The sequence below is a fragment of the Pristis pectinata genome, chromosome 1 (assembly GCF_009764475.1).
Source record: "Pristis pectinata isolate sPriPec2 chromosome 1, sPriPec2.1.pri, whole genome shotgun sequence".
NCBI classification, from domain to species: domain Eukaryota; kingdom Metazoa; phylum Chordata; class Chondrichthyes; order Rhinopristiformes; family Pristidae; genus Pristis; species Pristis pectinata.
In genome coordinates, this window is record NC_067405.1 from 16,054,801 (window position 1) to 16,076,659 (window position 21,859).

At 42.0% G+C, this 21,859-nt stretch overlaps 2 protein-coding genes across 5 annotated transcripts in view; one reads left to right on the top strand and one right to left on the bottom strand.

Moving 5' to 3' along the window:
• epb41l5 (erythrocyte membrane protein band 4.1 like 5) overlaps window positions 1-7,836 on the top strand; it is a 158,428-nt gene extending 150,592 nt beyond the window's left edge. For both annotated transcript variants that reach the window (XM_052010850.1, XM_052010859.1), the window contains one exon: window positions 353-7,836. In XM_052010850.1, the coding sequence (XP_051866810.1) occupies window positions 353-416 (64 nt within the window). In that variant the 3' untranslated portion in view covers window positions 417-7,836. The remainder of the gene's footprint in view (window positions 1-352) is intronic.
• Window positions 7,837-13,691: 5,855 nt separating this feature from the next.
• The window catches only part of si:dkey-3d4.3 (uncharacterized), a 55,067-nt gene continuing 46,899 nt past the window's right edge, over window positions 13,692-21,859 (bottom strand). For 2 of the 3 annotated variants that reach the window (XM_052010911.1, XM_052010903.1), the window contains exons 7-8: window positions 21,470-21,656; window positions 17,535-19,597 (exon numbers count right to left, since the gene is read on the bottom strand). In XM_052010911.1, the coding sequence (XP_051866871.1) occupies window positions 18,847-19,597; window positions 21,470-21,656 (938 nt within the window). In that variant the 3' untranslated portion in view covers window positions 17,535-18,846. Of the gene's footprint in view, window positions 19,598-21,469; window positions 21,657-21,859 lie in introns of all 3 variants that reach the window. The other variant, XM_052010894.1, reaches the window with a different exon arrangement.

A 21,859-nucleotide genomic window follows, 5' to 3' on the forward strand; every position in this document is an offset into this window, starting at 1 on the left:
TAATATTAGTGTTTCTGAGATTCAAAAAATACCAAAATTGAAGTAAGTATTTCTTTAAACAATGTTTTGAAGCATAAAAGCACATGAATAAAAGAAATTAAATTTAAAAAATGGTTTTTAAGAAGCTGATATTTGCTATGGACATCAGTGGGCCCTGGGATCCTGTGTCAGGTCTGAGCTGGTGTAGGAGCCAAGTGGTAAATTCCCCAGCAAGACTGGTCTCTGTTGTTGGACTCGGTGTCCAGCTGCACAGAAGTTGGGGACTTGGTTAAATCTTAACAGCTGATCACCAGCATTTCCAATCAGAGTCAATTATCAAGGTAGCGTGATGTTTATTGTTTACCTCCTGCAGCACCTCCGCGAGGGATATGGAGAGGACACTGAAGCCGAAGGGGCTGTTGACAACGGAGTTGTGAGAACTGTGCAAGGATTACCTTCTACCTGTTTCGGAAATGAACATGGCAGCCAACAGCTGCCTGCATTCAGAGTGCAAGATGAGTGGTACTCCAAAAGGAGTAACCTAGCAACATTGACATCCTCCTTTTGTACAAGATTCCAGCTCCACTCTTCCAATCAGGTGGACCAGTAGATGGACCAGACCATCCTCCAGGTAGGGTCTTACTTTATGAGCCCACGTCAAGCTTAAAAACAATGGATTTTAGTTCCTGAGACAGAGAATCTAAATTCCTATAAGCTGCTGGTGAATTAAGACTACTGGAGAAACAGATTCCAAAGCAGGCATTAAAACTGGAACAACCGCAATCATTTGATCTCAAGAGAAACAAAAGAACTTCTGGTTGGAGATAAGTTTGCATTGACTACTGATCCTAAAAAAGGAACAACTGACAGATGCTGGAGTGATGCTAAAGGATAATCACAGATTGCCAAAAGAGGAAGTGGATGGGACAGATTATATCACAACATTGTAGCTTCAGTTCTTTGACCTGAATTTCTCTATTGATACGGCTTCCCACTGGCCCCAATAGATGGCAGGATCATCCCTTAAAAAAAATAGAGGCCAATTTTGAGAACAATGAACACTTCAACGTGTCAGATTATTGAGATACCCTACAGCCATTCTCTGGAGATTCTGGCTCCAAATCCAGACCATTGGTATTGAAGTGAAGGCTGTTGTGGGATTGGAAAGGTGACACTACCGTAGAATTACACTGATTTTCCTGAAGTCTCTGGTAAAGTGGTTTTAGTAACATTCCTCGTTGATGCTGATTGATAGGGTCCTTTTCAAAGGGCTTGAGCCTTGTCAAAAGAATTATATATTTGAGAATTTCTTCTTCATCAATACAAAGTGTTTGGAACTAGTAAGTGTATGAACACCCTGGTTCCAACTGGGATTCTTTATTCGCTGTCTGAAATTTGAAGGGAAGTGGCCAACATGGTTTGTGAAGAAGACTAAAAAACATTCTTGCTGTGACTGGAAGGTTCATCTTGTAACACTTGTATTATCATGACATCTTTGGAACTAATTCCACATGCATTTTTTTTCGTTTCTCTCTGGTCTGTCTTTTACCTGTCTCTCCTCATCCAATTCCCTTGGTCCCCTTCCCAAGCCCACCCCACCCCCCCACCCCCGGAAGTCTGTAACATGGATTTGTCTTGATGTTGGCTGTGGGAGGGTGACCTGGAATGACCGGTTTTCACATGCACTCTCCTACCGTGGGAAGGATTTCCCCTCTACTGTCATTATGACAGCCCATTCTCTGAGGGCTTGGGGTTATTGTAACTGGAAGTGATGTCTTAGTTTATCTTGTGAGCAACTGTCCTTCCATATCTGTCCACTGGAAGGCTCGTGATTGCTTTCTGATTTGTATCATGGTGTAAAAGTTGATGCTTCATTGTTATCGCAGACCCTCTCAGTACATAAACAGGGCCTTTGACTCATCAAGTCTGTGCTGGCCATGTCTGATATCAATCACATGTTATTCTGCACACAATCCCATCCAGCACTCACCTACACACTGGGGCAATTCACAGCAGCCAATTAACCTCTGAATCTGTGTGTCTTTGGGATGTGGGTGGAAACCAGAGCAGCCAGAGAAACCCACATAGTCACCGGGAGAACATATCCTCACAAACAGCACAGATTGAACCCGGGTCTCTGGAGCTGCTAAGCAGCAGTACTACAAACTGTGCCTCTGAGCTGCACTCGCTTCTTGCTGGGTGATTCCTTGGAGCACAAGGGGAGGGTAGTGAGTAAATCTCAATTTGAGCTAACACAGCATGGAGCTAATGTACACACACAATTGTGACCTGTTCTGCAGCCTCACATTTATTCTGTCCAGCAGGATAGAGACTACTGCTGAAAATCTTTGTCTCACTTAGATCAATCATGTATGTATAAATAGGCAATGGATCAGTGCACACCTTAAGAATTCATAGAAGTATTATTCAGTCATGCAGTTCCTTTGCCTGCTGTGACTGGCTTTTTATATCCCATTATGGCAGGCAAGAACATACTTCACCTCCCAATCACTGGCGGGGAAGATGTCTCCATGTTAATTACCACCTTGTCTCACTGGTGCCGTGATTTTTCTTTTCTAATCATAGGATCTGCTTCATGATAATTGATATATTTCTTCCCCTCCCAGAATGTCCAGGTTCAGACTGTTACTGAATATTTGTGGTGGGTGGCAAAGGGGAGGGGATGTCCTGCTCATTCCCACCCAGCTTTGTCTCTTCCTCAGAGTCACTACTCATTGCTCTTTTTAACTCCTGGCTACCAATGTTTGAATACAAGCAGTGGAGCACTCTCACTGGGGCGGCAAACCCTGTTGCTTCAGTGTTTGTTATCAGACCGTTACTCCACAGGTATGGCTGTGTAACTTCATCCTTATTGAACAAGAGAGTCATGTATTCAGCCACTACAGCAAAATTCCCAGTGCAACGTTGCACTGTCATTTGGGGATGAATTCCCATGATAGATAGAAATGCCATCAACCTGTTTTGGCTGAGCTTTGTAGACCTCAAGACATTCATAGAGTCATAGAGCGATACAGCACGGAAGTAGGCCCTTCTGCCCAACATCTATGCTGATTAAGATGCCCAATTGCCTGCATTTGGCCCATATCCCTCCAAACCTTTCCTATCCACACCTTAATAGTTCACCCAGCAACTTGGCCAGCACCCCTTCCATCTATAAGCACCTGGAAAAAAAGCCTTGAATGAATGCTTATTCATTTCAGTGCTGTCCTAAGATGTTGGTGTAAAATGATTGCAATGTTTTCCTATGCACCCTACTCCAAAGAGTAGTTCAGAGTGCAAACCACTGAAGAAATCTGATAATCAACTGTATAAGTACAAGCGCTTTGTAGTTATTTTTCCTTTTTTTTTAACAAGATTGAGTTTAACAAGAGGAGGCTTTAACCTGCATACCTCGATAGTTTGCCCCAGTTAAACAAAAACCTCAACCAGCACAACTTTCTTCTGTTGCATCCTGCTGTAATGTAATTTTTTAAGTCATGGTGTTTGCCCATTTATTACAGAGTAAGTTCAGGTAAGACAAGACAAGGTTAGACAAGATACCTTTATTAGTCACATGTACATCGAAACACACAGTGGAATGCATCTTTTGTGTAGATTGTTCTGGGGGCAGCCTGCAAGTGTTGCCACGCTTCCGGCACCAACATAGCATGCCCATGCCCTTGTACTTGGAAGTTTTGAAAGAAAAAGAAGTATCTCTTTCTAAATCCAAGGGGGATGGAGAAGCTGATTGGATATTGCAATTGTAATTTGTAATCAGACTTGGCAACTGCTATAGTTAATGTAGAGAGATTGGGAGTAATTCTCTTGAAATATTTACAAGCCTGCGCATTGATTTAATTCATCCTGGGAATCAAGGATGTAGAAAACTCAAAAGAACAAATCTCTTGTCTTCGTTAAAACACACAAGTTAATGACAACTCGATGTTCCTGTGAAAAGATGGTTAGGTTCCACAAAGGTTTATAAACTCATAACATTGCACAGGAAGGCAGCTCCAGCTTTGTATCAACCTGACCTGGGCATGTAATTCTGGTGTTCAGCTATTTGTTTTACAAGGTGTGTCATGTAATCCTTCCCTGGAGCTATATGGAAATAGTTTACTCATCTGGCCAGAAGTGGACTATGTGTAAGTTCTACTTTCCAGCTTTCACTTCAGAGCCCTGCAAGTTACGACTTTTCAAGTACTTGTCCAGGTACTTTTCAAATGTGGCAAGGATTTCTATTACCCTCTCAGGCAGTCAACTCAATGTGATTTCTGTAAGTCCCTCCCTTGCTGCTCCCCCTCTGTGGTTTCTACTGCTCTTTGTCCACACTCCTGCAAGCCCCTGCCTCAACCCTTCTTCTTGCCTCTTTTTACTGGCCATATCCCCTCAACACTCTCGGTCCTGATGCAGGGTGTCAGACTGAAATGCCAACTATCCCTTTGCCTCCAGAGCTGCTGCTCGACCCTCTGAGTTCCTCTAGCAGTTTGTTTCTAGCTCCAGACTCGCACTGCTTGTTGAGTGATTTTTTTTTCTCTCTCAACTCCCTTCTAATCCTTCTACCATTTACTTGAAACCCTGGGTATTGTTCTCCCTGCTAAAGGAAAAGGTCCTTATTAATCTTGTCTGAACTCACCGCAACTAAATCTCCCCTTGATTATTTTGATTCCAAAGTAAGTAATTCCAGCCTAGTCAGTCCCTTCTCATAGTTGTAATGCTCAGCTCTGGCAGAATCCTTGTAAGTCTCCCTTTGTTCAAGCCTGATCAGAAAGGGCATTTTCCAGTGTAAAGGAGACTTCTTGTCATTTCATACTTCTGTGCAGGACATGCCTGGGTGAAGCTTCAATTTCCTTCCCCTCAGCACAATTCACTGGCAGTATACCTCTAATCCCCCTGGTCCAGGAAGCACCAGTTTCAAGCCCTGAAGAAATAAATGTCCTGAATAACTGAGGCAACGTTGTTGCACTTTTCAGTACTCTGTACTACAGCAAGTACTCTGAGAAATGCCCCAGTCAATTAAAATGGTCCTCAGACTATTAATACTTGCTCAGACCTCATCTAGTTTTTTTACGTTCAGTTCTGGTCCCCCTACCTCTACTTGGACATACTGACCTTGAACATTGTGCAGCATAATTTACCAGAATAACATTGGGGCTTCAAGGGTTAAGCAGAGATTGCATGACTGTGACGTGCAATCTCATAAACGCAGAAGGTAGTAGGGCTCTTGAGTCAAGATGTTTAAAACAACAAATAATTTGATGGGGAGGGTAAAAGGATCAGTTTCCTCTGAAGGAAACACCCAGAGCAAACAGTGTGATGCGATTTAGAATGTCCTTTTACACAGTGGAAAATGATAATTGGGCTTTCCACCTTCCTCCTTCAAAATAGGAATAGTGTGTACACCAGCAAAATTTAGCTTTGAGATCCTTTGATAATTGCTAGCTGAAAATATCAAGGCATATGAACTAAAATCTGGTTAAAAGTTATTGAGATGGCTGTGATCCAATCAGATGTTGGACCAGACTTGAGGGCTGAATGGCTTACCTCTTAACTATGGCTGTTTGATAAATTGCTGGTTTTGGTTCCATGCTTATGGGTTTTCCTGCAGCCAATGTGCCATGTTCGCTTAATCACACAATAACACCACATAAGACTGAAGGCGCTCCTGATTAATTTCCTAGCTGCAAAATCCACCTCAATCACATAGGCAGATGCGGAGAAATAAAGCCACAGTGTTTAGTTTTTATAGAAACTTGCATTACTATTTGGTCCATTGTGCCTGTGCTTTTTTTTGACGGTATTGTTGAAGTAGGCCCACTTCCTTTGTCTTTAATATTTCCTCTTCAAACATCAAGCCAATTACCTTGAGAAAATTGCAGTTGAATATGCTTCTATGACCCTTTCTGGTGTCTTTACTATAATCACTCCACCTCTCCAAGTCTCATACAGGAGGCTAACTGTGTTCTGTTGACAATCTTGCCACCCTTTATTGTCTCCACTATCACCTCCCAGTCTTGGTCGCTATCCTCACTTTTCACCCCCTCCCCCCCCACCTGACTCCATCTGCCAATCAACTCCTCCTCACTTGGATCCACCTATTGCTCGCAAGTTCTTGCTCCACCCCTTCCCTTCACCTCCTTATACTGACTATCTCCCCTCTACTCTTTCAGTCCAGGTGAAGGGTCTCGACCTGAAATGCCGACTGTCCATTTCCCTCCACAGAGGCTGCCTGACCCACTGAGTTCCCCCAGCTGCTTGTTTTTTGCTCTTTCGGTTACCAGTCCACTCAGCATGGGAGTGTGTTTCTAGCTACTTTATAAAGCCATCATCATAACAAGTATGTATAGAGTTTACTATTAATTTTCTGTTACTTCTAATGCATAGCAGGTATAGGACAAAATTGGATTTGAAAGTAACCAAGCCAGTGAATATTGAAAGATCACTGTGTGCAGCCAACAAGCTACTGACCCAGATAGTCAAGGATGGGCCTGGATTTAATCCTCTGAGTTTGTTGAATTTTTAATTTGTTCATGGTAGCATGTGACACTGGCAAGGCTAGAACTTATTGTACGTCTCCAATTGACCATTGAACTGAGTAGCTTGAACAGAAAGCATAGTGGAATTGTAATTACGCAAGAATGGATAAGGATGAACAGTTCCCTGCTGCATCTTTGTGTGGTCTTTTCAACAATCTGGTAGTTTCATCATCACCACGACTGATTCCAGCAAATTCTAATTCCAAACTCAGCATTTAAATTTCTCTGCCGTTGTGATGGAATTTGAATTAATCTCTGGATCAATTATCCAGACTTCTGGCTACTAATCCACTAGTTTAATGTGCATGCAACCATACCCTAACTTCACTACCCTAAGATCTCAGCTGGGGTTGGCTTTAAGAAATTCTGCAAAATTCCACGAGGGGTGAGGACAAGTTTTAATGTAGCACATTGTTCTGACCTGTTGATGCACAGCCCAAAAATAAAAGCATGAAAGGGACTTTCAAAAGAAATTCTCTGAGGGGAAGGGAATGGAACTAATACAAAGAAAATACTACAGATGGTGGAAATTTGAATTAAAAATACAAAATTCAGTAAATATTCAATAGACAGCATCTGTGAAGAGGGAAACAGAGATAACATCAGTGGCTTTTTTATTGAAGTAATTGGATAGCATTTTTAAAGTGTTGACACAAATACTGTGGATCACAGAAAATCCACGACACACAAAGAGGCTATTCGGCCCACTGAGTCCTCACCGGTCGAAAACAGCACAGTAAGATTCTGTGAGAAATTAACAATGTGAATTGTGGTACACAATAACAATGTGAATTGTGGTACACAATAACAATGTTCCTGGTCACTGGATGAACATCCTGGGTTGCTGAAACGTAGACTGGAGTGTGAGTTGGGAGATGATCAATCTTGCCTTTGATGCCTGCGTAAATTGAATAGGCTGTTAACCAGTACCACTTAATCTGACTCATGAAAGTTTATCCCTTCTTTATTGTGCTGGATGCTTCCTGTGTTAATGCCCTTGAGGGGATTAAAATAGTAAAAAAAAATTCTAAGAAGTATACATGTATTTATTAGCTAGTGCACAAGGTAGGACCACTGTCTCCAGATACAATTTGCTGTTAATTTATAGCTCTAGAACTTCTATGTTAAAGTGCAATTTTCACTAGTCCTTGAGCTGTAATTTATTTTTTGATTTTAAAATGCACGTTTTGCTGCATCTTCACAATTAGTTTATGTATAGACCAGTAATAAGGGCACAACATGATATTGGTTAAAATTGTGATTCGTAGTTTAAAAGTCTTTTGTACATTTATACAGTGTGGTTTTTATTTTTCCTCGTACAATAAAAATGTACTTTGATCCAACTTGCAAGAGGCTCTGGCTGTTTGGCTTTGTTTTCTGTTGTACTGCTTTATAAATTTGACTTCTGTAAACCTGAACTCATCTAAAACTTAGCTGCCCATGTGCTAACCCATCTTTCCCACCATACTCATAGTCAGGTCGCCATTGACCTACTTTGGATCCTTTTCTGATACCGTCTTGATCATAAAATTCTTATCTTTGTCTTCAATGCCCCCTTCTCCCCCAACCTTGCTTCTGTCTGTATCGACAGCTTTCATTCGACAAGCAGAATTTTGGGTCCCTTCATCTCTGGCTATTATCCATCCCCAGTCTTCATTGTTCCACAATTGGCAGCTGCATCTTGAGCTGTATTGTGTCTAAGCTCTAGACTGTCCTCCTCTTCTACAATGCTCTTCAAAAATTATCTCAAGCTTTTGATCACCTGTTCTAATGGGGCAGATCTTCCAAGTGGAGACTTGCCCACATATCTCAATGGATGTGCCAAGGTCCTGTACTGGGGCAGGCTTAAGCCCAGAAGCCCAGCAGCAATACCTTCCAACCTGCTGCCGAGTGCTTCACTGGTATATTCCTCACGGAGTCCAATGGGACAGGACAACCTGTTGGGCTCTCAGTAGGTGAACTGGTGCAAGTACAGCAGTCCCAGTCAAGAGAATGGGAGAAATCAACTGCTGGAGAAAGGTAAGTAGAGTTTTTTATTTGATTTATCTAAGTTTGTAAGAAGTAATGTAAATGAATAGTAAAATGTTTGAAATGAATAACCCTGTCCCGATGCCCAAAATATCAACAATTCCTTTCCTCCCACAGATGCTGCTTGACACCCTAAGTTCCTTCAGTAGATTGTTTGTTGCTCCAGATTCCAGCATCTCCGGTCTCTTGTGTCTCAATTTTAAATGAATAAGCTTATCTTAAAGTGTTCCTGATTGTCATAGTATTTTAATATTGTTACTGCAGGGTTGTAAAGATTGTGAACATTAAGATAAAGATTGTAAATATAAGCATATATTAACTCTATTAAAATGATTTAAGGTCAAGAAGCAATGCTTGATAACTGATCTGAAAGTCAGGGCATAAATTTAGATGTAGATAAATTTAGACAGTACAACTATACTTCTTCCAGAGCAGTCCCCGGCAGTAGAGAATAATTTGGTTCTGCTCTGGTTTTATAGATTCAGAATGGTAAGAGATAGCGAGATATGGAGAGTTTGAAACATCAAGCATCAATTTAGTGAAACATGCAACTTTTGTGACAGATTTTTGGACAAATAGTGTCTAGAGGGGAGGAATCAGATTCATTTTCACTGACATGACATGAAATTTGTTGTTTGGCTGCATCAGTACAGTGCAAAGACATAGCAATCCATAAATTACAAGAATAAATAAATAGTGTAAATAAAAAAGGAATAATGAGGTAGTGTTCATGGATCATTCAGAAATATGATGGTGGAGGGGAAGAAAGTGTTGCTGAGTCATTGAGTTTGGGTCTTCAGGCTCCTGTACCTCCTCCTCGATGGTAGTAAAGAGGGCATGTCCTGGATCATGAGGGTCTCTAGTGATGGATGCCACCTTGTTGAGGCACTGCCTCTTGAAGATGTCCTCAATGGTGGGGAGGGTTGTGCCCGCGATGGAGCTGGCAGAGTCTACAACCCTCTGCAGCCTCTTGTGACCCTGCACATTGGAGCCTCCATACAACATGGTGATGCAACCAGTCAGAGTGCTCTCCACTGTTTATCTATAGAAATTTGCAAGAGTCTTTGGTGATATACCAAATCTCCTCAAACTCCTAATGAAGTAGAGTTGCTGGCAACACATTAATGTGTTGGGCCCAGGACAGATTCTCTGAGATGTTGATGCCCAGGAACTTGAAGCTGCTCATCCTTTCCACTGCTGACCCCTCATGAGGACTGGTGTGTGTTCTCCTGACTTCCCCTTCCTGAAGTCCACAATCAGTTCCTTGGTCTTGCTGACATTGAGTGTGAGGTTGTTGTTGTGATACTACTCAACCAGCTGAACTATCTCACTCCTGTATGCCTCCTCATTGCCATCTGAGATTCTACCAACAACAGTGGTGTCATTGGCAAAGTTGTAGGTGGTGTTTGAGCTGTGCTTAACCACACAGTCATGAGTGTAGAGAAAGTAGAGCAGTGGGCTAAGCATCTTGAGGTGTGCCTGTGATGATTGTCAGTGAGGAGGAGATGTTACTACCGATCCGCACTGACTGTGGTCTCCCAACAAGGAAGTCGAGCATCCAGTTGCAGAGGGAGGTACAGAGGCCCAGGTTTTGAAGCTTGTTGATTAATACTGAGGGGATGGTGGTGTTGAACGCCGAGCTGTAATCGATAAACAGCAGCCTAACACGTTTTGCTGTTGTGTAGGTGCTCCAAAGCAGAGTGGAGAGCCACTGAGATTGCATCTGCTGTAGACCTGTTGTGGCGGTAGGCAAATTGCAGTGGGTCCAGGTCCTTGCTCAGGCAGGAGTTAATTCTAGCCATGACCAACCTCTCAAGGCACTTCATCACAGTAGATGTGAGTGCTACCGGGTGATAGTTGTCGAGGCAGCTCACCCTGCTCTTCCTGGGCACTGGTACGAGTGCTGCCCTTTTGAAGCAGGTGGGAACCTCAGACTGCAGCAGTGAGAGGTTGAAGATGTCCTTGAACACTCCAGCCAGTTGGTCAGCACAGGTTTTCAGTACCCCGCCAGGTACACCATTTGGGCCTGACGGCTTGCAAGGGTTCACCTCTTGAAGTATGTTCAGACATTTCAAGTTCCTGGGAGTGAACATCACCAACAGCCTGTCCTGGTCAAATCACATAGATGCCATGTCCAAGAAAGCTCACCAGCGCCTCTACTTCCTCAGGAGGCTAAAGAAATTCGGTTTGTCCCCTTTGACTCTCACCAACTTTTACCGATTCACATAGAAAGCATCCTATCACGGCTTGGTACGGCAACTGCTCTGCCCAGGACTGCAAGAAACTGCAGAGAGCTGTGGACACAGCCCAGCGCATCACAGACACCAGCCTCCCCTCCTTGGACTCTTTACCTCTCGTTGTCTTGGTGAAGCAGCCAGCATAATCAAAGATCCCACCCACCCGGGACATTCTCTCTTCTCTCCTCTTCCATTGGGTAGAAGATACAGGAGCCTGAGGGCACGTACCACCAGACTTAAGGACAGCTTCTACCCCACTGTGATAAGACTATTGAACGGTTCCCTTATACAATGAGATGGACTTTGACCTCACGATCTATCTTGTTGTGGCCTTGCACCTTATTGCACTGCACTTTCTCTGTAGTTATGACACTTTACTCTGTACTGTTATTGTTTTTACCTGTACTATATCAATGGACTCTGTACTAACTCAATGTAACTGCACTATGTAATGAACTGACCTGTATGATCAATATGCAAGACAATTTTTTCACAGTACCTTGGTATAAGTGAAAATAATAAACCAATACCAATACATCGACCTCAGAGACAGGGATCACAGGGTCGTCGGATGCTGTGGGGATTCGCACAGGTGTAGTGTTATTCTCCCTTTCAGAGCATAGGTCCGTAGGTCGTACCTGGACCTCTTGTAGGATTCTGGATCGCTGGTCTTGAACGTCACAGATCTAGCCCTCAGTGGACTGTGAATCTCCTGGTTAATCCAGGGCATCTGCTTTCTGAAAACTCAGTATGTTCTCAAAGGCACACACTTGATGAAGTTGGTGATGGCTGTGGCATATTCATTCAGATCTGAGGATGAATGCCTGAATATGGTCCAGTCCACTGATTCAAAGCAGTCCAGTAAACGCTCCTCCGCCTCCCTTGACATACCTTTGATGTCCTCTATAATGATGCTGTGGTCCTCGGTCTCTGCCTATATTGTTGGGAGAAGTACAGCCAGGTGATCGGACTTGTCAAAGTGTGGGCACGGTAAGCATTCTTGATGGTGCAACTGTGATTGAGTGTGTTGGTTCCTCTGGTTCTGCAGGTGATGTTTTGGTGGTAGTTGGTCAGAGATTTCCTCAAGCTATCCTGGTTGAAGTCCCCTGCAATGATCGGGAAGGCATCAGGGTGTGCTGTCTCGTGACTGTTGATCACGGTGCTCAGCTCCACCAGTGTCAGCTTGACATTTGCCGGGGGTGGAATGTACACCGCTACCAGGATGACGGCAGAGAACTCCCTCGGCAGGTAGAACGGACGACATTCGACCAGATGTTCCAGGTTGGGGGAACAGGACTGAGATAGAACTGCCACATCTGTGCACCACTAACAGTTAATCTGAGGCAAACAAGGAAGGAAGCTGGGTGGCAAAAGGGAGGGGGCAAGAGAGAGCGGCAATGTAGGAGAGGGAGGGGAAATTAATTAAAATGGAAGCGGGGGCAAGAGGGAAGAAGGGTTGGAAGAGAGAAGGGGCGAGTGAAAGGGGGATGAGGGGGGATCAAGAAGAAGAGTGAGGGGAAATGAAAGGGAGGAAACAAAGTGGGGGGAATGAAATGAGAGGGGAAAGGAAAAGGGAGGGAGAGGAACGAGAGAGAGAGATGGAACATGACGTGAAAGGAGGAATGAAATAAGAGGTGGGAAATGAGAGAACATGGAAATGAACTGAAGAGAGAGGAAACAAAATGAAAGAGGGGAAACGAGAGAGAGAGATTTTCATTTTTGACTGTGAACAGCTGGCACCCCAGGACCGATCCCTGTGGCACCCTACAATTCACAGCCTTTCACCCAGTTTCCCAGTTCCCGTTTTCCGTCCCCTCAGCACAATGCAGTGACACATACATGATGCAGGGACGGCCAAACGGATGATCCCATTCAGCTCTGTGAGCTGCTCACGTGTAACATCGGCAACTATCTACTGATATTTTCAGTCATGTACAGGAAGGCCATCTTACATTTTAATAGCCTATTTTATGTTCAGATTGCTACAAAACAAAGGCACTAGTGTTTCTTTATTTATTTAAATTGCTGAGAGTTAGAAATGATGTTTTTTTTAATTAACTTACATCTCTGGAGACTTCATAACCATATGCGTTTTTAACTGGTACCAACGCCTCATTATTGGTTTGCTAAAGGTGCCATTATGTGTGTTTTCTAAAATAATACATTGCAGTCTCCTTATCTCCTCTCAATTGTGTTTACCCTATTAAGAAATCATCTGATGAATCTGCATGGTAAATCTTTTTCATACCTTTCCAATTATAAATTAGGAAAATTCTGATAATACCTGATTACAAGGAACTAAAATTACCGTGTTTATAATTAGTATAATTTATCTGGAGTGGAACATGTTTATAGGTAAAGTCTATTTCTTTATGAAACAAAGTTTGAAAGTTAATCTGAATTATGCTTCAGAACTTTAGAATTTTTTCTGAGAATGAAAATAGAGTTCTTAAAGAAAATGCTTCTCGCAAGCTGCAATGCTCCATGTTATTGTTTATCTCCTCCTTTGTAACCAGTCAGCTGTTTGTTTGAATACAAAGAAACCACAATCCTCCTCAAGGGATTGCAAGTCAAAATGCTGAAAAGAAATTGTCCATGCAGAACTTTGTACAGTCTCCACATAAGCCTCCATCCTACCAAATTACAGGTAAGCCCACAATAAGAAAGTACTTATAAATCTTAAGTAAAAATAGGAAATGCTATAAACTCTCTTCAGGCCGATACAGAGAGTGTGAACATTTCAAGTCAATGACCGCTTCATCCTGCTCCTAGTTCTGCTGAAATTCATATTATGAAAATAGCATCTTGCAGTCATGTAAACCTGCAAATTCTTTGGGAACAGAAATGGTCGGAAATGAAATATTTTTGAAGCTTTTAACAAAAATGGCCCAAAGTGAGTTTTAGTGTAAACATGCTTTATTTTCTATATGCTCATAAAGGTCCATGGTTGGTTATTTAAGGAGAATGATCAAAGAAATGAATAAAATACAAACATTTTCAACTTGGGGGCAAATCAGAGCCCAGTGATTGTGAGAATGTCTGAAAATTCTTCAGTCACACATCCTGTGCTTTTATTATTTTCTTTGCTATTATACTTGGTATACTTTGAAGATATGCACCTCCATAAAGAAGCATTCTTTATTGTATGAGAGATAAACATGCACCTCTTGGTCAGTAAACAATGTACAAATATTGACATTAGGCGGAGGAACTTGAACATTTAAAGGGAAGCTTACAACTCCCCTATAAGCTAGAACCCATCTCAGTAACCTGTAAAATTACTTGTGGATTCAATTCAATAAATAGAAACACTTGATAAAGCATGAATTGACAAGTGTAACTGTACATGATAAATAACCAGTGCTATATGTGAATTTTAATTATATTGCACTTATACCATGGCCCAGCATGAAAATACTGACTATAATACAGGCCATTGAAGATTATGTTGTCAAAGTAGTAAACCATGTCGTATATCTGCCTGCTGTAAAAGTGTTTGTGTTTGGATGTAGATGTGAGCCACGTTTAACTGTGATGTTCTGGAAATGCTTCATCTCATGGATTTCTGGTGCTGTGGCCAAAATACGTAACATCTAGTTAATGCCAAAGCATTGATGTGTGCTGACAGAAACATTCTATGAGCTGCTGCATCTTGGAGAGTTTAGAACATTGCAGAAATCATATCTCAAACCATATACCAGTAGATAGTGTGTTATGAATTGCAGTTTATAACAAGAGCGTGATTTGCATTAAATCTGAATTTACAACTCATGTATCAAAAGGAGAACCATTATTCTGCGTGGTGACATTCACATTGTGTGTATTAGGATGCAGCAAATCCAGCATCAGCTTAAGTATACAACAAGCTGTTCATTAGATCCATTCAGAAGGATGACATGATCTGGAGTAGGCTAGCTGACAAACTGTGGTGGTAGTAGATTCAGCTGTAACTGTCAAGGGACTAGTTAAACAGGAGGAAAGTTGCAAGGTGATGGGAAAGAGCAGGGGGAAGGTGAGTAATTGGCAACTCTTCAGGGCAGGATGGGTCCAATCTCCTCTGTGCTACAAGATTCCGTGATGCGCCACCCACGCTGATCTCCTGTCTTTGCTCCTACGTGTCACTAATGAAGGCTACTGAGAAGTGTCAGCAGTGTTCACTGAACTCCCAATAAGTATCTACAATGCGCACAAATGAGACTGTACCTGTGACGGTAATGAGGCAATCTTTCTAGCATTCTAAACTGTTAGAACATTTTTGTAAATACTGCAACTCCTATTATAAATAGGGTGATTGCATAAAACCAATGTGGATGCCTTATGCAGGATTTTAATGAACAGGTCATTGTGACCTTAACAAAGACTTTAGAGCTCCATGTTACTGTATTTCGCAAAATGAATTATACCTCATTATCACTGAAGGTGTGGACAGTCAATCCAGTGATGTTACAATGCAATGGAGTTTGACTGATGCTGGGATGCTCCTTACTCTGAAACACTGTTCAGGGCACTGATGTGGCATTCTTGGTGGTCATGCAATGCTGTGATGGAAAAGCCTATAGTTACTGCCACTATTTTTATTCTGACTGGGCTTCTGTGCAGCACAGATCTATTGTTGGATTCTGGTAGTGTGAAAATATCACTGGTTTTAAAAGGTGAAGGATCATAAATATATGACACATGCACATCGTCACATAATTATCATGCAAAAACATTAATAGCATTCTGGTGCCATTTATCTTCTATTCCTAAGTCTGTATCATATTTTTAATGTTTCCTGTCTACAGCATTCAGAGCACCTCATATACACTATTAAAGATAATATTTTTAAACATGAACCATCATTTTAAAATTCCAAGCAAGAAGTTTAAGATAATTAAACACATGTTGTTTTAAGAATTCCTGATTAGTTAGTGTCTTATGCAGGGTTTATAGTCTCAGCTGCCCATTGATGGAACAACTTTGCATTTATGTTAAAGGTGCCATAAATGTACCCAACTCCTTGATCGGTTTTCCGCTTGCCTTTCTGACCTGCTTCTCTGAACGGTGATCATTCCCTGATGTCATTTAACACTATTTATTCCACTGAGACTTGCTTAGATTCAACTCCCCTCACACTGCAAGCTGACCCTCAACCCCAAACCTTGTTCCTTCCTTCTGTTGATCCTTCTAAGGAGCATTGAGCTCCAGCTCTTTCTTGAAAAGAAATCCATCAATACTGTTTAAAAAAACTTCACTCCTCTCAGTATGCATTTACCGAGGAGTGAATTTTCCTGTCTGTATTTTCAATCGTTGCAAGCCTCGTGCAAAACCAAATCAGGTTGAAAAAGGGAAAGCTTCCCAGCTGTAACACTCCATCAGTGCTGCCAAACAGGTCAACTCTGTCTCCTTGAAAAGAAACCATACTACCTGCTTTACAAGCAGGCACAAACAACAGACAGGTGGTTTAAATGATTGATTGGAAACTACCAAGACTTGATTTATTTCTACAAACCACAGGTCCAAGATGTGTCACCACTGTAACTTCTTGCCAGCCATTTATTCGGTACCAGCTAATTATCTACATATATTTCACAGTATTAGAAGAACAAGCAATTATCCTGTGCACCCAGAGTTAATACTATTCATAAGAATCTGACAAGCAATCTCATTAGGGAAAAGAACTTTTCTTTCAGATGTTGTATTTCCAGGGTATTTTGCATTTATATTTTAAATCTTTCAGTGTCGTTTGAGTTCTGTTGAAATAGCAATGGGTTAAGACGACTTTTGTCATCCCTTAAAGCAGATTCCATCATAATAAATCTCTATCACATTTCTCCTTGCTAGTTACAAACTGCACTTGATAGGTTACTATGACAACTGGACTCTGGCCTCCTTTCTATTATCTACAGAGGAAAATGTCAGTGACAAGTGGGTTGGAGATCGAAGAATTAAACAAATAGAGCATGATATAGGTTGATAATGGAATTTTCCAGAAACATCCAGCTCTTGCTCCTCATCCTATCATTTATGTTAATTGCTCTTTAAATGTGGCCTGAAAACAGCAGCATGGAGGAGACAAATCTCATATCTGCTTCTTGTCCAAGCAGTTCTATGGAATCCAGAATCATGAAGCCCACTGGTACAAGTTTGATATCCTTCGCTGTTCCCCTCACCCCCACCATTCCTACAAAAACCGGGCAGTGGGAAGATTTAATGCAAGTGCAAATACACAAACTGGGTTCAGTACTGTCCTCTGAAATCTGTAGCACTCAACATCATTTTAGATGGGAACACTAGTTTCTTGTGTTCAGGAAGCCTGCCTGGCAGGTGAAGGAATATTTGTTTAGTCTGTTTCAACAAAAGAAATTACAGCACTTAACAGTTAAGTCAAAGTTGGACCTCTGTTCAATCTCTCCCATTGTACTGCACTCACTGGTCACCATGTTGGTACTTATCTCTGCTTCATATGGAATGCTTCAGTCTAATCATTCTCTTTTGCTAATGCTTATTGTCACTGTATTGACTTCATTTGATAGCACTGGCTGTTATTGAGGGCAAATGGGGGAAGCAAAGTGGGTCCACAGCCTCTGTGTCTTGCCGTAAGGTTGGTCTCTGGGCCCCAGTCTGAAACAGCATCAGTCTGCTGCTCATCCAGAGGAGGAGCTGACAGCCTAACCCTGGCACAGGCTCCAGTCTGTGCACAGTGGTTTCTTGCAGGGTGCTGTTCAACAGCGAGTGATTTGGGGGGGGGGGGGGGGGGGGGGTGGGTGAACAGCACTCAGGGTTCCTCCTTCACTCCCCTCTGCTGCATTGGTGATTTGGGCATCTCCACCCCTGTCCATTCTGGGAACAGCTATTGCAACACTGACTCAGAATCAGATGAGGGTTTTTTTTGATGGCCTCATGTTATATAACAGAGGGCTTCTACCTTCTCAGCCACCAGGGACTTTCTAAACTGGGCATCTGCACTGTGTGTTCATTGCAGACATGGAAGGTAATCTGATGTACTGCTTTATAAGAACTTCAGAATATGATTGTAGCTGCCATTACTAAACAAAAGTTTCAGTGTTAGAAAATGGCATCTTTAGAGGAGAGAAAAATCAAACCCTTTGTTTATGAGCAGTGTTAAGCCTCGTAATCAAATATACCCCACCCATTCGCTCCTGGTGCTGCATTGGAATATATAAAGGAGCCCAGCAGGCAATTCTGAGTGCTATCTGGAAAAATCAGAGAAACCAGCTGACACTTTCTGAAATGGTGGTGGAGGCAGGTACTTTTGCAACAGTTAAGAGGTATATAGACAAGCACTTAGCTATGCCACACCACAGAAGGCTATTTATCTACAAATGGTCCATGGGATTAGTATATGGTACCTGATGGACAGCATTGGATATGGTGGGCTAAAGGGCCAGTTTCTCTGTTGTATGATCTATGATTCTTAGGCTATATAGAAAGCTAAGGAAGCTTTCTGATCAAAATTAGAGATTTATTACCATCACAGATTGACTGACAACACAACAGTTAGTGGGACCATTTTGGTATTTTCTGCTTGAATATTCGCAGTATCTGTAATGCCAAGAAATATCTCTGCACATTGCCCTTCAGCTGTTCTCCCCTCAACCTATTATTTTTCCCCGATTAGTCATAGCTACCCTAAATCCACTGTAGATCTCAGTTACACCATTAGATCTACAGTTGTTAGATCTTCCGCATTTTGGAGACAACTCATTTGAACTGATCCTGCTACAGGTACTATGGTAGTCAGAAACAAGGCTTATTCCAATTGGCAGTGACCTTGTAAGAGAAATATATGTAAATTGACAGAAGTAACTATGGCATTGGTTAATCCTGAAATGTTTTTGTAAGAAAAAATATTCTATAAAAGTATGTACAATTTGTCTATCGGCACATTTTAGCTTAAGGCTTAAACATATCTATAAATATAAAAGCTCTTTAGAAAATATTTGTTTTAAATTTAGCATTATCAGCACAATAGCAAAAAATAAAAATAAATATTTTGCATCTCTCTGTAACTAAGCTTGCCAAAAAAAATTGCAAGATTTTGTTTTATCATCTTCTCCCTTAATTTAGCATTTTAAAAATGTTTCACATAATTTCATTTGCCACAGTGAAATGTACCTCTGCTCAGATAATGGTTTACCACCTACTACCAGCAGAACTTCTGGAAGATTATCAGTTGAATGGGGTGATGCATCACCTTGGTGAACAGTCTCTGGCTGGGCTTCTCTCAAAGCACTGTTTTGAGAGTACTCCTGGATGCTGTGCTCTGCATGGGCTTGCTTTTCCAGCTGCATTGAAAGGTGGTGTGTGTTTACATGCAGCCACTGTGCTACTGGTGTACGGGAAATGGGCAACGTTGAGTGCTGGAGCTTCTCGCTGCCTTCCGAGGGCTGTACACTGAAAGTCATCATCTCTATGATGTTTGAGTTTGCTCTCTTGCTTTCAGGCTTGACTGGGGTCTGTGTGGAAAAATTCAAGCAGCAGGCACCCTTCAGACCAACCAGTTGCTCCCCGTTGCAGAAGTTGCATGGGTAGATGACATTGTCCCCACAGACGCAGCTTTGAACCGGTGTTTTGGGAGGGACATCATCAGGATGTTTCTCCTGGAAGCTGGGACCAACACCTACTGTGCAGTGGTAGATTTTTGAGGGCGGCGTTGTGTCAGTTGCTGGGTTTAATCTCTCCCAGGTATGTGTTGTTAATCGGAATTTCCACAGGCTGTTGCTGGAGCTGTTATGGTTCCTTCCTCCTCCGAAGATTAGCATGCAGTCTTGGTAAACAACAGCAGAGTGTCCCACTAACTGGTGAGGCCCAGAGCTGTGAGAAATAAAGAAGAAATGAGCTTATGTGGACACAGCCCAGCATGTCACGGAAACCAGCCTCCCCTCCTTGGACGCTTTACCTCTCGCTGTCTTGGTGAAGCAGCCAGCATAATCAAAGACCCCACCCACCCAGGTCATTCTCTCTTCTCTCCTCTTCCATCAGGTAGAAGATACACGAGCCTGAGGGCACATACCACCAGGCTTAAAGACAGCTTCTACCCCACTGTGATAAGGCTATTGAACGGTTCCCTTGTACGATGAGATGGACTCTGACCTCACGATCTACCTTGTTGTGACCTTGCACCTTATTGCACTGCAATTTCTCTGTAGCTGTGACACTTTACTCTGTACTGTTATTGTTTTTTACCTGCACTACCTCAATGTACTCTGTACTAACTCAATGTAACTGCACTGTGTAATGAATTGACCTGTACGATCGGTACGCAAAGACAAGTTTTTCACTGTGCCTCGGTACAAGTGACAATAATAAACCAATACAATCAGATTCTGCATCGATACAGGAACCTAAGAGGAGTGGGGCAAATGGCCCCATGCTCCTGCTTTGCCAGTCATAAGGTCATGGTTAATTTTTTTTTCTTGCTAATCGACTCCACTTCCTCATCCCCAGTCCTCTTGCATCTATTTGTCTCAGGCTTGAATATTCTCAGATACTATTCTCTTCTGCATTCATTTGGACACTAGAAGCCCAAAAAAAAATCAACTCCTGAGTAAAGCAATCTCTTCTCATTCCAGAAACAACGCCTGTTCTAGACTTGCTTCTAAGTGTGTCTGGGGAACAGCCTCCTGAAACCTATCCTGTCAAGTCCACTCTGCGTGTTTAATGTCACGTTTGGTGCTTTTAAAGCTCCAGAGAATATGCTGCTCAGTCGCTCCCCACGAAACTCTCTCTCAGCTCAGGAACCAATCCAGAGAACCTTTTTTGAACCCCACTCTGTGGCAGTTCCTTTCTTAGTTTAGGAGATGAAGAAAAACTCCATAATACTTCAGACATATTCTTACCATGCAGATTCCTTACTCTTACAGTCAAATCCCTTTGCAATAAAAGCATTTTTCCACTAGCAAATAGAATACTTCATCAGTACTGCACTGGAGTTTCAACCTAGAATTTTGCACTCAAGTCCCTGAAGCGCGACTTAACCATCAATCTTCTGAGTGAGAAAGAAGAAGAGCCAACACTGTAAATGGCACTTGCCCAGCTTTTAAAATTATGAAAATGAAAGGTTAAAAAAAACTCAGGCAAAACTGGTTTATAAAAGAGCCAAAAGGCTTTTTGTATAACCTACTAGGAAAGATCATTGCATCAGGTTTGGTAACTGCATGTTTCTTATGTAAAACAAAATGCATTTTAAGGATATATGTGAATGCAGCTGTGTGATGTTAAACACCTCAAAAACGTACAGCAGTTTACAGCATAATTTTTACTTCTGTTTAAAATATACGAATGTGTTGGTAGAGATTAGCTCAGTAGTTTAGTTTACAGGCTTAACAACCACCAGGAACATGCACGAACTAGCTCCATTTCAGTTAAATGTCCTGAGGCTCTCTGTAGGACAGCCATCAAACTGCATTTTGCACAAAAGGTGTACAAAGGAGCTACAGAGCTAAGGACTTACATAGCTGAAGGTGTGATAATGGTGTGGCGATGATAACAGGTAATGTGTGATGGGTATTAGGAGCAATGAGTTTCAAAGGAATATAAACTTGGAAGAGGGTTACAGAAAGGGGTAATGATTATGAAGATATGAATTTATTACAGAAACAACCACCTTTAGAATTAATTATTTGTTTCATTCATTGGCAGAGCAATGATCTGGGATGATATGCTTCTGTTGAAGCCTCCACTTACCGTGCTTTGATCTTGGACCAGGTACTACCAATGAAATCCCACTTCCAAAAGTCATTCTGCTCCACAAGTCCAACCAGTCCCCCAAACAAGTACATTCCACTGTTGTAGACAGCTGCAGAGTGACTGTATCGTGGCCCAGGACCCACGTCAGCAGAAGAGACCAACACTGGGTACCAGTCCTTGGCTTCTGTTGGGAGGAAAAAAAAATACTATTTTACATTTTATAAATGGCAATGTAGAATTTAAGTTTTCTCTCATACTCTTGCTGACTTGTTGGGTGTTATTTTCCTCTGCACAGTGTATAGGTTACTTACTCCAGGAGTGGTATCATTGTTTCATTGTTGGCCCTTGGAGCGATGATGGTGGTAGATGCTGTAAAATGCACTTCTC